This window comes from Pterocles gutturalis, unplaced genomic scaffold, assembly GCF_000699245.1.
Source record: "Pterocles gutturalis isolate BGI_N339 unplaced genomic scaffold, ASM69924v1 scaffold24306, whole genome shotgun sequence".
NCBI classification, from domain to species: Eukaryota; Metazoa; Chordata; class Aves; order Pterocliformes; family Pteroclidae; genus Pterocles; species Pterocles gutturalis.
In genome coordinates, this window is record NW_010098508.1 from 2,087 (window position 1) to 18,507 (window position 16,421).

Consider the following 16,421-nt stretch of genomic DNA (forward strand, 5'->3'; position numbering starts at 1 on the left):
TGTAACAGAAGAAAGGGGATGAAGCCCTTACTATAGCTACAGTTGCCACCAAGGTTCACCAGGGCATGGGCCTTTTGTGGGGTCTGCTTTCACCTACTTCAAGGCTCCTCTTATATTACAAGGGTAGAAGATTATTTTTCTTTTTTTAAATGCATCTAAGAATCCATAAGGAGGAGCTGTAAGGCCTCCAGGATAAACTGGTGATGAATTGCATACTTTGCTGCTGGGTTTGTTGGGTCTTTGCTGATAGTGGAAGAACAGTGAGACTAGGATGCTTGGGCTGGCCTTCTTCTCTGGAGCCTTTCTTTGGCTCCCAGTACCTCCTTCTTTTTCTCTGGCTTCTCTCTTTGCCCCGGCTCCCTTTCCAGTTCCTTTGCAGCTCTCCACTGCAGTTCCCACTTGGATCCTCCATTTTTGGCCCTACTCTTGTGCAACATCTTACTGCAGCTTCTTGTATTTTCTTATATCCCAGTCTGACTCCCACCCTCTCTGCATTTGAGTTGGGAATCTTACGGCAGTTTGTGCTAGCCTTTGCCATCAGGGCAGACTCTATGCAGAACGTTCTGTTAATACTACGTTTGTGGAGCCGGGATATCATATTTACCAAAAAGGGCACATGTGACAAGAATATGGTATTTTTATTTGGGTTTGTTTTCCTCTTCTGCATATGTCATCTTAAACTTCGCACTGCAGTATGAACACACTTATCTGAAGTGTCAAAGACCTCTCCCTTTGTAAAATGTTCAGCGTGTCTCTACGCAAAAGCTGTGCTCAAGCCTTGTAGATCTGGCCCCTCTGGTCATGTGCCACCTGCCTGGGCGATGCATGTGGTCTTCCTGTGAGCGCCAGCACTGAGAAAGTCTCTTCCCGGCATTGTAGAGAGGGGCTGGGCGCTGCACCGGACACCCAGGAACTGCTGCTGATGGGGTTGCCTTGCAGAAGCAGGAGGGAGAACAGCTCTGTCCCAGAGCCCTGGGGCTGCTTCTGTCCCACTGCTGCCACCTTTATTATATTCAGGCCTGCTTATTGTACTGTCTTGCATTGTCTTATGCTTTAGCTTGTTGTTCTGTTGTATTGAGTTGATTTATAGGAGTAGGTCCCAAAATAAACAAGTATGCTAAATTTGAGTTTGTTAGAATAGTGTGCCATTTTGTGTTGTAAATGCACTGATTTCTATATTTGGGAGACAGTAATCACCAAATATTGGTTCCCATGACCTCTTACTGGTTGCAGTTGAAAATTTTAATGTGTACTTGTAGTAAGTATAAGGACTTTCAGAATGAAAGTGACAAGAATGGAGAGAAAATCCTACTGCATAATTTAAAATACTTTTCAGTTATTGAAAACATGATACTTATCAACAGAAGAGATTCATTGAGGAAATGGCAGGATGATGTTAACTTACAGGAGTGGTGTTGTGAATTCTGACTTCTGTATGAGATTTGTTTCAGATTCTCTGTGCACTTTTGGTCAGTACCCCACTATTTGTCAATTTAGCCATTGATGCAGAGGGGTTGACATTTAATGATTTACCTGCAAGTACTTAGAAGATTGGGCTTTGCATCCTTTTGATGTTAATATAGTTGAAGTTTATTATTCTATTGTATACAAATAATGTTTGCCTCAAATATGAGCTTTATTAGGTTTTGTACTACAATCTGATGTTTATTACAGTACTAATTTTTGTTGTAGTGGGTATGTTTACTGTTTGAATTACTGCTTTGAGGAAAAAACAGAGTGCTGCCACTCAGAGAACAAAACTTACCTTTAGCAGATTTGATGGATTTTACTCTGTTGCTGAATTGGCTTGTGCTTTTTTTTTTTCTTTTTACTAGAAATTATTTAGAATTTTCATTTAAAGCTATCCTTTGTTAGGTTAGAGTTGGGTTTCCTTGTTGCGTATAGTTTCTCGTCTATGTGCTAGTAGCTCTGACATTTTCTAGTTTGTCATGTTTTCTTGTGGAAATGTAATTTGACATAGTGCATGTAATGGCTGCATAGTTGTGCTTTATCTTGGTCAGACAAAGAACCAAAATATGAATTGCCAGATGGAAATATTTTGAGGATTATGCAGTGATAAAGGTTTCTTATTTCCAGCAGATCATGCAGCAAAAGAACCTGTGGAGGATACAGATCCAAGCACTCTCTCCTTAACAACGGTATGTGTTTCTGGTCTAACACAGTTAAAATCATTATAACTCTCTACAGTTACATAGCGCAGAAGTGAGGTAACATTCAAGAATGTGAATTTAAACTGTATGAATATATAGGTGTTTGCTTATCCATATGATTGTATAAACAAAATTCAGTTTACTAACCCTCTGCAACTGAAGTGTGAATGAAAATACCAATAGGTACTTAAGCTGAATTGGATGCTAGCAGCTGAGTTGTCCATGGGATAGCCTCTAGAGCCCATGACAGTACCATTTTTTTTTCATTTTAAAAAACCAAACAACTAAGGAAATTGGTGCTGACACTCTTCTGTCTATATGGTTGGAGGGATAAGAAAACCCACCTAAGACTTAAAATGTCAATTGCACTAAGTTATTATTCCTTCCTGTACGTATTTTTTTCTGGTGAATTAGCCATGGAAAGGTAAGACCAAAGAGCAATACCCTACAGCAGGCATGGGTGAACCCAGGGAGGGACCAAACAGCACTCTCTGGTGGTTGCTGGCAAACAGAGTAACACAGTTTATGGCATGTTTTTGTGTTTTAGGATATTAAATATGCCAGTCTTATGCTAAGACAAGGAGTGTATCAGGTAAAAGTAATATGAAATTCTGTGAAGTCTTTTAAGAGATTTTCATTTTAATGTTGCTATGGATTATTTATTCTGGGGAAAAGTTACAGTGCTGTGTAGCCCAGAGAAGACTGTTGTCTAATGTAGTTATGTGAACAGGTTGAAATGCATTGGTTTATTTTATGGATGGCAAGTGAGCAAGCTATTGCTTTGCCTCAATGTTTTCTTCCTATTTTGAAGCTTTGCAACAGGCTGTCAGCAAGAAACTCTGAAAATTTCAAATGCTGATCCTTCACTGGGATCCATTATTGCAGTCTGTGTGCATGCATTTGTGGCAGCAGGTTTTAATAAAAGATATAGAATTTGTGATTGTTTTTCTGGACTGGCTAAATGAGATGCTGTGTTTTGCTAAGGGGAGTTTTTAGAACGTGGGGAAAAGTTGCTATGTCTGAGACAAATGAACGTTTGTTTATCCCTCCCCCTTAAAATGTCTTTAATCTGTTTGCTTGGTTATGAGCTTCTATAAAAGCCACACTTTTACATAAGGGTAGAAATCATAGGGAAAGTAGTTTTTGGGTATAATAGTAGGTTATAACATGCCTGGAAATCAGCAGCTATCCCTTTAAACTCAGTAATAACAGCTTTCTGTTGCATCTTAATCAGCTTTTTAATTTTAGAGCAGAAGGGAAAAATATTTTCTTCTTTCAGTACAGTAACATTTTAGTAAAAGTTTGTATCTACTAAAAGAGCTTTTGCAGTAATCTCTGTTCCTCCTGGTATGCGTTACCTTTTCTAGATTATCTTGCTACTTGAATGCAAAATTTCTTTCCCAATCTCTGCTTTTTCATTCAAAAGTAATATCTTCAAAAATACTGTTGCAAAGCAGCAATCTCTGTTACTTTTGCATGTACTTATCAGTAGCGTTAGTAGCATCTCAGTTCCCCCATAAGAAGAGTGTTACTATGTTCAATTGTAGACAGATCAACCAGTAGACATTTAAGAGATGCAACTATAATTGTGCAGTTCTATATACTCCTTCTCCAGGACAGTTACACTCAAAGTAACAAACATCTGTGTCTCTTGTCTTTTTGTGACAGACTGAAAAATATCCGGTCCAAGACACAGGAGTACCTAAAGGTAAGTGTTGCGAATTCTGTCTATTCAGATGTCATAGATCTGTGTTATGTGCAATGAAACCACTGGTGTTATCAAACAGATTGAAATGCTCTTACTTTTTCCTGGATTTTTAAATGTAGTGTCATCTTCTGTATTTTTCAAGTCAGTTTGGTGTACATATATAACTTTTGAAATTTCCTTCCGAAGTTCAGTTTTGATATAAAAGTCAGTCTAAAACCACCATCAGAAGATCTTGGTTCTCAATCTAGAAGGAAAACACAGTGGTGCCATCAAAAAACAGTTTTCAGAGAACAGATTGTAAAGATTTGATAATGTTAGAAGGTGGCTATGAAGATATTACCTGTGCCTTCAGGTTATGAGAAATACAATCCAGAAATACCTTCCAGGTCTCTTGCCTCTGATTGCATTCTCAGCCCTATAACCAATTAACTCTTCATGCCATTTTTTACCTTCAGTAGGTATTAATACCACCCACTACTTGGGAACCTAGTATGGGTCCCCTGCACAAGTTCCTGCCTCTCCTCACTGAAATTGCCCTGAACTTGAATACTTGGATTACACAGTGAGAATATCTCCCTTATGGTTTCCTTGACAGGTGGGATTTTTTTTTTTGTCATGCCAGGTGTCACCATTGGCTTTTGTCCAGGGAATGTGCTGGCAGAGGCTTGGTTAAGAGCACTCTGCAGGTAGTGTGTTCTGCATCCTGTGTTGCCAGCAGGGCTGCAGTGGGGACAGACACAGGAAACTATGCAGCAGCTAGTCATAATGGAAACTTTTGCTGGGGACCGTGAGCAGTATACCACTGGGGTTAAAGAAAGGTTAGAGACTATTTTGGGGGCTTGAGGCAGCCAGCTGGAGGAAATGAGCATCTTCTCAGAAGTGCTCCTCAGTAGGGAAGGAGAACATGGGATGAAAACTAATTTGAAATCATAAACTACTTTCTGTTTATTTGCAGGCAAGTGGTTTGTTCCTTCAACATTGTTTATTATCAGTAAAGCAATTTCTCTGTAACATTCTTTTTCACGTCTCTTTTTTTTTTACTTCACCTGTGATGTTAGGTCCCCCTCAAAATTAATTGGATAAATGCCTAAGTTTCAAATTTGTCAAAGTAGTTTAAAATCTGAGATTGCATTTTTTAAATGCATTTAATTTTAAAAGGAAAGCTGAGAGGAAGTAGGAATTTCAGCACTCTCTGTAGAAAGGAAATGAACTTATTTTTAATTTTAGTTTCTGCTTCCTTTTGCTAAGTGTAAAAAGACGTAAGTACTAATGTAGCTTGACATTTCCCCTTTAGAGTTAAGTGATACAAATACCTCAACACTCTGTTAATTTCCATGATTTAAGTTTTTTTCTGAGAATGACTTTTCATAACTGTTTCTATAAAAATAGTCTTAGAAATATGAATCTGTGAGCTAAAGATTGTTTACAGATGTACAAGTCTGATTGTGTAACTCAAATTGTTTGCTTCAAATATAATGTTTGAATAGACAGTACAGTGGCCAAGGGTGGGGTAAGGGCTGTTTTCTGGCTTTTATACATCAATTAATTAATGGACCATTTTGAGGCCATAAGGTATTAAGGTTCTTAACACCCTCTACAGATTATGAATTAAAGGTGAGTTGAGGGAACTTTTAGTCTTGCCGGTCTAGGCTTAATGTTTACATCATGTTTTGATGATAATTCTACCTCCACTCAAATATAGAAGAAATTTCACACAGTATGTTTCCACACAACTGAAGTGGATTTTTTATTTGTTTCTGGACCTACACACATAAAGAAGCTGATCTTTGTTAAACATTTACCCTGCTGGGGGTGGAATACTATTTAGCTTTAAGTTTCAACAGTCTTATAAAACTGGAAAAAGAGGAAAATGGGATTTTTTTTTTCTTGCAAGTGTAAGCATGAACTCTTTTATTCAGATCAATTTCTTGAGTGAGATAAGAAAATATCTTCTTTCTGTTATCTGATGATTCATAAAGATCATAGCTGTTCTTTAATGAGATCTTACCACAAAACAAACAGCAAGTGGAAATATACAAGAACTACAAATGTAGTCACCACCATGGAGAGTTCTTGTGGTTAAAATGTGTAGAATATAACCTCTTTTAAGCTCCTGTTAGTGGTTGGTCAGCACCTGACCCAGGGAAATTATGCAAATGGTTTCTTGAGGAGGACCTTTTTAATCATGCACAGTGAAATGTGAACCCTGTTTGCACAAGGTTCACAAATGGCTTATATATCCCTTGTACCCCATTTTGAGGACTGAAATATATGTGTAGTGCATATTTGTCACGGTTTAACCCCAGCTGACAATAAGCACCATCATCTGCTCGCTCACACCTCCCCTCCTCCCCACCCCAGTGGGGTGATGAGGAGAAATCAAAGGGGAGAAAAAACAACCAAACAAAAACTTTTGGGTTGAGATAAGAAGTCAATAATTTAAATACAATTAACAGTAATAATAATTGTAATGAAAAGGAAGATATCAAAAAGAGAGAGAAATAAAACTCAAGAAAAACACAAGTGATGCACAGTACAGTTGCTCACCACTCACTGACTGATGCCCAGCTTGGCCCTGAGCAGCGATCGTCTCTCCTGGCCAACTTCCCCGGTTTATGTACTGAGCATGACACCCTGTGGTATGGAATATCCCTTTGGCTAGTGACCGCTTGGCTTGCTTTACTGCAGTTCATGTTTCACGTTCATGGATAACCTCTGTAATGGTATCCATGGTCAAGTCCACCCCTTGATCACAAGCCCATCTATACGTTGCATCTCTTTCTTGATAGCCTGAGGTGTCATGGGCCCAACAAGCTATAAATAATCCACCCTTATGTTGCTAATCCAGATCCACCTGAGCCACTTCAATCTTAGCACCTGTTGGTTGTTTTGATGTTCTTCAGTGGCCTGACTCTTGGGTGCATGAGCCAGGTTCTCTACCCAAGCAGCAATATCTTGCCACAATGCAGCAGCACAGAATGGTTTACCTCTGTGCTGCTGGTTGCTCTGCATCCATTGCTGCAACCACCCCCACAGGGTCTTTGCTGCCATCCATGAGTCAGTATAAAGTACTGGCCATTTTTCTCACTCAGGAGTGTCTAAAGCCAGAGGCTTTCACCTCTGCAAACTGTCTTGATTCACCTTCTCCTTCACCAGTTTTTGCAACTTGTCATAGGGAACTCCATACAGGCACCTTCCATCTCAGATACCTTCCTACAATACAGCAGGACCCATCAGTAAACAGGGCATATTGCTTCTCATTTTCTGGTAATTCATTATACAGTGGAGGCTTTTCAGCACACACCGCCTCCTCTTCTGGTGACACTCCAAAATCTTTGCCTTCTGGACAGTCCATGATCACTTCCAAGATTCCTGGACAACTGGGATTTCTTGTTCAAGCTCATTGTGTGATCAGTGCGACCCACTTACTCCATGTAGCATCAGTTGTATGATGTGTAGAGGAGACCTTCCCTTTGAACATCGAGCCCAGCACCAGCAGTTGGGTTGCCAGGAGGACCTGTGCTTCAGTACCAACCACTTCTGAGGCATCTCAAACTCCATGAGCTGCCTAAACCTGAACCACAATCAGGAACATGCTGGTTCCTAGCAATAGGAGGATGCCAGTTTAAATATCCCAAGGATATTCAAATTTTTCAAAATTCTTGGACACTGTTGTAATTAGCCTGGTGGAGAAGGGAAATATGTGGGATGATGTCTTCTCTATAGGTTGGCTCTCCAAGGAGAAAAGGTAAAAAGTGTAATTATTAATAGTGTCCAGGAGATGGCACCAGAAATACAGATATTATGGCAATGCTGACTACAAATACCAGCTCAGTCTCAAAGTCAAGTGTACACTGTACAGCTGCACGATACCCTTAATCCAGAACCCAGAGCTGGTAACCAGCATAACAAGGAGCACGTAAGGTGTTACATCCCACAGCTCTAATAACAGCTCTGAGAGCAAATCAATCAACATTGTAACTAGCAACTGACGAACCAATACAATAATACTTAAATTTTTTTAACACACTCTGATCAGATTTGTCATTATCTCAACCCTTCGGGCTCCATGTTGGGTGCCAAAAAAGGACTGTCATGGTTTAACCCCAGCCACCAACTAAATGTAGCTGCTTGCACACTTCTCCCCCCTCCCACCTCTCCCAGTGGGAGGGGAGGGAGAAATCAAAAGAGGAAAAAAAGAACAAAACTTGTGGGTTGAAATAAGAACAGTTTAATAATTGAAATAAAATTATTAATAATAATTATAATTAAAAGGAAGGTAACAAAAAGTTAGATAAATGAAACCCAAGAAAAACCACAAGTGATGCACAGTGCAATTACTCACCACTTGCAGAGCAATGCCCGTGCCATCCCTGTGCAGCAGTCAGTGCTACTGGCCAGGTCCCCCAGTTTATATACTGAGCATGACGCCCAATGGTATGGAATATCCCTTTGGCTGGTTTGGGTCAGCTGTCCTTGATGTGCTCCCTCTCAGCTTCTTGTGCACCTGCTCGCTTGCAGAGCATGGGAAACTGAAAAATCCTTGACTTGGGATAAGCATTACTTAGCAACAACTAAAGGATCAGCATGTTACCAACATTATTCTCATACTAAATCCAAAGTACAGCACTGTACCAGCTACTAGGAAGAAGATTAACTCTGTCCCAGCTGAAACTAGAACAATATTTCAACAATTATTGTTATAAGTGTGACGAGAAAAGCAAAGCAAAAAGGATTATATTGATTTGTGACAGTCTTCAGCCTACTTTGATGTATTGGTTCAGTTAATATTCTCTGGTCAGATTTTTGAAAGAAGAACATAACTCTTGCTTCAGAAATAACGTGGTGTTTGTTTAAAAAACAACTGCTACACTAATATCTGATCTATCTGATCTCTGCAAGAACTATTTTTCCTCTCACAGGCGTGCTCTGCATGATTGTTGCAGTCTCTGCCAATTTTATATTTTGGACTTTTAATCCAGCATTTCCCAGTGACTGATCATGATACGGAGTTAAAATTTGTATGCTAGACATCTGTAATCTATGTTTTTATTAGTCTTACTATTTAAATTTGTATTTGAGTGGAAGACCAATGTTTCACAGTCTTTGTCTTAGATGAAGAATATCTAACAGATCAAGTTACGTTGGAAATTGCGTCTGTGAACATCAAGACCCTTACGTCAGATTCTGGCCTAATACAACAGGTAAGAAAAATGATACCTGAATGTGAACCAAGTTATTGCTGTTGATTAAATAAGTATGTTAAACAAATAAATACATTTTCAGACTATATCTGGAGACCATGGAATTATTCAGTAAAACAGACCAGAAATGGGCTTTCTTTTCAAGAGTTCAATGAAGTGAGCTTTTGTGGTGAAAAAGTCTGGGAAATGTTACTGAAGCTCAGGGCAGCAACGTAGCTATTGCAAACTAACTGAACAGCATCTGCTTTTCCTTTTTTTTTTTTTTTTTTCCCTTTCATTTTTATTTTCTTGTTTGTTTCTTTTGAAACAGATCTCTGGGGAGGCTGAGCTGTGATGAGCAGCTCCTCATTCTCCCAGTAAGTTACCCTTCTGGGGATTTGCTCCTCAGGGATCAGTAATAATGTTCTACCTTTTTAGGGAATTTGTGTGAATGAAGATAATGACTATAATCAAGACCTCCAGATTTAATTTTTCTTAAAATTTGGGTGCTTACATGTTGCCATGAAAACCAAGTTCATGCTTAAAAAGTTCTGTTAAGGATTATTTGTTGCAAGTGGCCTGTGCAGGGTTAGATATCTCTTGAGCAGAGACCAGACACTTTGTGGCCTGAATTGATGCTGCATGTGTGATCTTGCTGTTTTCAGGGAATAAAGAAGTGCTGAAAACAGCATGCAAATTTTTCCTTGCCTAACAAAGTCTTTAAATACTTTGGAGATAGTTTACCTTCTTTAGAATTGGACTGTGAATGTATGCATGGTCACCACATCAGCTGAAAATGCCTGTATTCTGTTTTTTAGTGGATTTCTTAGTAAAGAAGGTGAAGCAGGTAGTAATAGAGTATCTTATTACACTATATTGTTACCCAGTTGACTTGTGTTTGCATGCACAGCCTGCAAAATGTTAAGAAGCCTGCTGTGATAGTTTTGGAAGAATGATGCAATACAAAAAATCAACCATACTTTATTGCAGCTATCTAAAGGGAAAATCCCCTTCTGCTTTTATCTTTAAATCCTCAACAGAAGAAAGGTATTTCACCTGGCTCCACACCTGCGTAGTTTAAGTAAGGGGAGCTGTAGTTTCCTTTAGTCCTAGGGTGAAGATGCTGTCTTTCCAGTTTTCAGATGTTGCTCTTCAAATAGAATTGAAATGTTACAATGTGTGTTGCAGTCTCAAGTTGCTAAGTAATTTCATTATGTTTAATTAGCAGGCAAAAAGCCAGAGAGAGAATGTCTGCTTCAAGCAGGAGGAGAGTTAGATGTGAACCAGCAGAAATGTTCAAGTCCACCTGTTGTCTAGAAATGCTTCCTGTGTATGTAAAGAAGTTTGTAAAAAAAGCTTCTCCACTCTTCCTAGATGAATGGAACAATCTCTTACTACTGCATGTTACAGGCAGTATTTTTGGGTTTTTCATTGCAAAGCATTTGAAAAATCTTTTAATCAAACTGTATGAATTCTTGAACAGCTCTTGAGGGATTAGAACAAATTAATCATAAGATGTCATCCCTTAGCATATCGTTAATAAAGATGACATTGTTCAGTGGATACAGCCAACAGGGCAGTTTTGTGAGCCAAAGCGTGAAAATGTTGCCTGAAAAGATTGCAGATTGTCAGTAACACGTCAAAACCAGATATTTTCCATGTATGACTTTACAAATAGTTTGGGATTCTTCTGACTAATCTCCTGACACTTGTAAATTAGCCAAATAGTTATTCTGATGTTCAAATACATTGTTTTGATTTATAGTTGTTTTCTGCTTTGTAGCCAGAAGACAAAGACACGCAAAACCATACTGATGAATCACTTTCAGGTAATATTTCAGCTGTACTGCTCCACATATTTTATTCCTAGATTTTCTTTGAAAGTACTTTATTAAAAACTGCTGTTTGTCGTAACCAAGATCTGCCTGGGTAATCAATGCTTGTGAAGCTCATTTTATTACCAGTGTAATTTACAGATTCCTCTTTGCTCTAAAGGGGATGGTGATCAATTATACAGACCATACAAAATGTGTAAGTTGGGCTTTCCAAATACATCTAGTATATCCACCTTTGGAAGAAATCTGTAAGCAGCTATCAGCAGAGAGCAGAACCTGGCAGTAGGCTGTGGGGGTTTATCTTATAATTGTATGAGCTCAGCTGAGGGTAGGGTGTGTGTGAGTGATATACAGCCCTCTTAATCTAACAATGAACAGCTGAGAATCACCTGTTAGTAAAGAAGTTTTCCTATCATGGAGCATTAGGATCATGCAATTAGGTGGGTAGGTCATAATTTGCTCATCAGTATCTTACACAGGGTATCTTAGAAAAGCAGGATTCTTTATAATGTTTTTGATAGTCTGCACATGGTATAGCACAAGAAGCAGGTTGGTTTAGTTTTGTTTACCTATAGCTGTGCCCTGTGTTTTCTTTATCCCTTCTTCCCTGCTTCTATTGGAGGATAAAACTTAGTCTGGCATCCTTGCAAAGCAAAATAAGATGAAATTCAGATAAGGTGCTCTCCTGCCCTTTGAGCTTAGCCAGAATTTTGAATTATTTTCACTTTGCCTTGCTTGTATAACTAAGTCTTGCTATGAGTGAAACAAGCAAGTTCTGTCTCACTTCAGCAAGAGTTTAGGGTGCACAAGAAGAACAGAACAGTTAAAATACATATTTCTGTAGAGAACATCTGCAAGGCCTGTGGAATACCTTTGAGAAAAGATGTCACCAGAACATGTTTCCCCTTAATAGGGAATCTAATAATTTGTATAAAGTTATGTGTCTGCAGCAGTGTTGTTGCTGCATGTCCTAACTTGTTGAAAACTTCAGAAGTTATCTTTGGTGTGCTAAAAAAGCAAGCCGACGAGCGGTGTTACAAAAATAACAGTAGCCTGTTCTTCCCTCAAAACCAAGAAAACAAAATGCATGCAGAAGCTACATTCATCTCAGTTATTTTTATCAGCACTAACATTCAGAATTTAAAAAATAATAATTTGATGGTCTTTCTGGAATTTTAACACAATCTGACAATAATTACTGCAAATTAAAAAACAAAAAACACCCAAAACCCCAAACCTTAACTGATGCTGGTGCAAATATGTTATGAAGGCAGCAGCTCAGAAGTGCAAAATCTTTTCCTTCATCCTACAACATATGTGTACAAGATGCACATAATGCACACACAATCCTCTTGGTGCTGTAGAGCAGGGGTTATGGCAGATTCAAGGAAGTGATGTTCCCAAAAACAGAAAAGGGGAATATCCCAGGTCACACAGTGGATTGAACTGCATGCCTTTTCTGTAAAAGTGTGGTCTTGTCAGAATTACTGTCCTTTTGTTTATAGCCACTGAGCATAGTGAAGAGAGAAGTCTTAGAAAGTTGATTTCATGAGTAGTTCAAAAGCAAAGGCATTACATGTCACTATTCTGACTTTTTCAGAAACAACTCACAGGAACTGTGAGTGGAGTCTCCTTCAGTAGAGAGATTCAAAGCCCGCCTGGATGCGTTCCTGTGTGATCTGATCTAGGTGTTCCTGCTCCGGCAGGGGGATTGGACTAGATGATCTTTCGAGGTCCCTTCCAATCTCTAACATTCTGTGTGAACATAGTACTCCTCAACACTTTGTGCTTTTAATTTTTTGTTCCTGATGAAACCACAGCAATAGATCCTAACTTCTCCCCATGTAACGGTTTTCACTGCAGATCTCAAGAAAACCTGCAAGGAAAATGGCACCTGCTCCTTGTGCTTATTCCGTGCACCGACCATCAGTGACATGCTCAATGATGAGGACTTGTTGTACACAGTGAGGCTAAAGCTGGATCCCTGTCACCCAACTGTGAAAAACTGGAGAAATTTAGCAAGCAAGTGGGGGATGACTTATGATGAATTGTGTTTCCTTGAACAGAAGCCCCAGAGTCCCACCTTGGAGTTCTTGCTACGGAATAGTGACAGGACTGTGGAGCAGCTGATTGATCTCTGTAAATTTTATAAGAGAATTGATGTTGTGAAAGTGCTGCTGAAATGGGTGGAGGAGGAATGGCCCAAGAGAGGTAACAGAACTTACCAGAATGACTTCTAGGTCAAAGAAAGCTGTTAGTCCATACATGTTAAACGCTGGGACTAGCTGCTGCTAGTACATGGGAAGTTTCCATTGCAAGAGAGAGCGAGCCTGTACTGACAGTTTGTATACTGTGTAAGCTTTATGTACTGTATACACATATATGTGTTCTGTGCCCTCAGGGTTGCAAAGATAACCTTCCAAAACCAGATGGAATAATGCAGGTTGTGTTCTTGAGTCTACAAGTGCCTTCAGTTTCTTTGCTGCTGTTCATAGGCTTCCTGAGCAGAAGAGGAATGAAAAAGCCAGACCACTGGTTTTACTGCAGCAGTTGTGAACCGTGTCAGGTGTGTGCTGTGGAAAGCCACAATTAGAAGGCAAGTCTCTTGGCCTTTCTGGCAGCCCTTCCACGATTTCATATGTTCTACCTAGTAGAAGATGAGGGTTTTTTTTTTTTCTTTCTTTTCTTAATTAAAAAAATTTTTTAAGCTTTATGACACTGTTTTTGGCACAGGAACACCTCAGCGTTCCAAGCAGCAGTTTGGATTTGTATGTTACAAATAATTCAGTGTTTCAACATCACATTCAGTCAAATTAAGCTTTAAGTCTTTTATAAACAAGAATAGATGTTGAACAAAGTAATTATTTGCATACTTCTACATCATAGGGCATATATTTGCTATAGAAGAAATCATGTGACTCAGAGAGACTTTGCAGACCATAACCACTAGGGACCAAAAAAACCAATTAAAATGCTTTATACTTAAAATTACTTTCCAAAGTTTTGAAGACAATATACGCTCTGAGTGCACTTATCTGTTTATCTCTAATGCCTCTTGCTTTGCAGTGTGAGGTGATGGCTAATGCCTCACCCACAGAATATCCTTAGTAATGAGTATAAGTTCCCTTTTCAGAGGCTCTGGTTTTCTTTACAGCCCTGTGGGTTGACCTACTTTCTGTTCCACACCAAAGTAGTTGCACACTTGTGTGAAACTAGCACAAGTTTATGTATTGATTAAAGCCACTCTAATGGGAAATTAACAGGTGAATTCATCTACAGTCCAGGTAGATGGCTATTAAAGCACTTACAGTGGTTTAGACTGATGTTTCTTAAAGAATTTTGATACTCTGAATTACACTGTTTACATTTTAAATATGTTAGAAATCAGTCTTTTTCCTACCATTCTTCTGTGTTCTAATGCTTTAAAATAACTGAAAAATCAGTTAGTACGATGTATAAAGTACTTATAGCTATAACGCCACACACAAAAATGTTGTGACTTAAAAATACTTCTAGTTGTTACCCTTTCTAAAAGCATCTCAGACAATACTAATATGTACATAGATGTATATACCAAAGCACTAGTGAACAGTATGTCAAGATGTGGGGCAAAACTAGAATGGGATACAGGTTGATGCAATATTTGCTTTTTTTGAGTAGAAATGACTAAGAATTATTAGCAAAGCTGAGGGAAGTCTAATGCTGTATACTGAGTTTCTTACTGTAAGAGAATGAAAAGAGACCTCTGGTAACGCTATGCTATAGATACTGAGTGATATGGTTACAGAGGAGCTAGAAGTGAAGACTAACATTTTCAATGTCAGGCACTAGTTCTGGAGTGACATAAATTAGCTTTATTTTAGTGACTTCAAGAAGCTGAAGATCTATTTTCAAGGTGAAAAGACTGACCTAAATTTGAGGTTTTAATTTTTTTCTTTTTTTTTAAGAAGCTTGTGGAAGACTGGAATTTTTTATAACTTTTTTTTAAACTATTCCTCAAAAAAGCTGCTACTTTTTAGAACAGTAAGTTTTCTAGCTATATTTTAAAGAGAAAATTGTACTGCTGTATCTTGTTGGGGCTGCGATTCAAATGTTTCATGTTCCTTTTCTAGGAACACAGGTTTCCTGATAGATGTCTGTCAACTCTAACTTTTGCAAATAGTCTTTCCTCTTTAGTTAGGAACTCTAGAATCAGTTTTGGGGACTACTGCTGTGGCTGGGCTGCCTGCTATTTTCAGTTCCTACAGAGGCATCCACTGTGTATGTGCAAATAACTCATAGTGCAGCTTGTCTAACATAATCCCCATACCTTGGGCCTACTATATGTATGATCTAGGATCATATGTCTATGTGTCAAGTTGTTCTAAGCGATGAGTGCTGGCATGTATGCCAACAGTTTTTCTCTCCCATAACATACTACAGCTATATATGTGTGGTATTATAGTATGTTCTGCTTTGGTAGATCCAGTCCAGCGAGGACCTGGAGCCTTCACCTAAGACTCCAAATGGGAACATGAAATGATGCAGCAGCATTTCTGATTCAAGATCTTCAACTGAAATCTACCCCTTTTCCTGTTTTCTGGACTTGTAAAATTTTGAAGAAACACTGTTGTGTTGTGGAAATTTGTTCTGATCCCTTGAAGCTCTTGAAAAGTCAATGTTAGCTGCAAGGATTCATGGTTGATTGAAATAAAGCTGCTTCTGAGAGTTCATATGTGGATTCTGTATAAATTCAACACTGAAGGTTGAAAATGTTAGCCTTAAACTTCATCACACACTGGATTACTTGTTAGTATACTTGAAATATTTTTTTCCTCTTTGTATGGCATGAATTGAGATGTACACACCTTTTTTAGTTTTGTATCTGTTTACAAGATTTTGGGTCTGAGTGTTCAGTTTATTCTTATATCTTCTATTATAATGTATACTATTTTTAGAAGAAATATAGATTGTCAATGTTTGACTTTATTGTATTTGTTTTTGTTACAGCTAGGAAAACAGCTATTTTCCTTCTCACCAGTCACCTTGGAACCACTGAACTATCAACTAGTTTTGCTGGGTAAAAAACATCTTATATTACAAGATTCATGGCATCTTAAAGTACCTATGTTTCTGTCATGGTTTAAGTGTAGCTGGCAGTAAACACCACGCAGCCGCTTGCTCACTCCTTCCCCCCAGCCCCCAGTAGGATGGGGAGGAGAATCAGAGGAACAAAAGGTAAAATCTCCTGGGCTAAGACAAGGATAGGGAGGGATCACTCACCAATTATAGTTACGGGCAAAACAGACTGGACTTGGGGGGAAAAAATAAATTTATTTTGTCACCAATCAAAACAGAGTAGGATAATGAGAAACAAAAACAAATCTTAAAACCACTTTTCCCCCACATCTCCCTTCTTTCTGGTCTCAAAAACTTTGCTTACGATTTCTCTACCTCCTCCCCCTCAGGGGCACAGGGGGATGTGGAATGGGGTTGTGGTCAGTCCATCATATGTTTCTGACGCTCCTTCCTCCTCAGGGGGAGG

At 38.8% G+C, this 16,421-nt stretch overlaps 1 protein-coding gene across 1 annotated transcript; it reads left to right on the forward strand.

Annotated features, from left to right (window-relative positions):
- Window positions 1-2,074: 2,074 nt before the first annotated feature.
- Window positions 2,075-13,555, forward strand: EDARADD (EDAR-associated death domain; the record flags this gene model as incomplete). Its single annotated transcript, XM_010073403.1, has 5 exons — window positions 2,075-2,159; window positions 3,840-3,879; window positions 8,995-9,083; window positions 10,846-10,891; window positions 12,761-13,555. Coding segments are annotated over 5 exons (637 nt in total), but the record flags the coding sequence as incomplete, so codon positions are not given.
- Window positions 13,556-16,421: the final 2,866 nt, after the last annotated feature.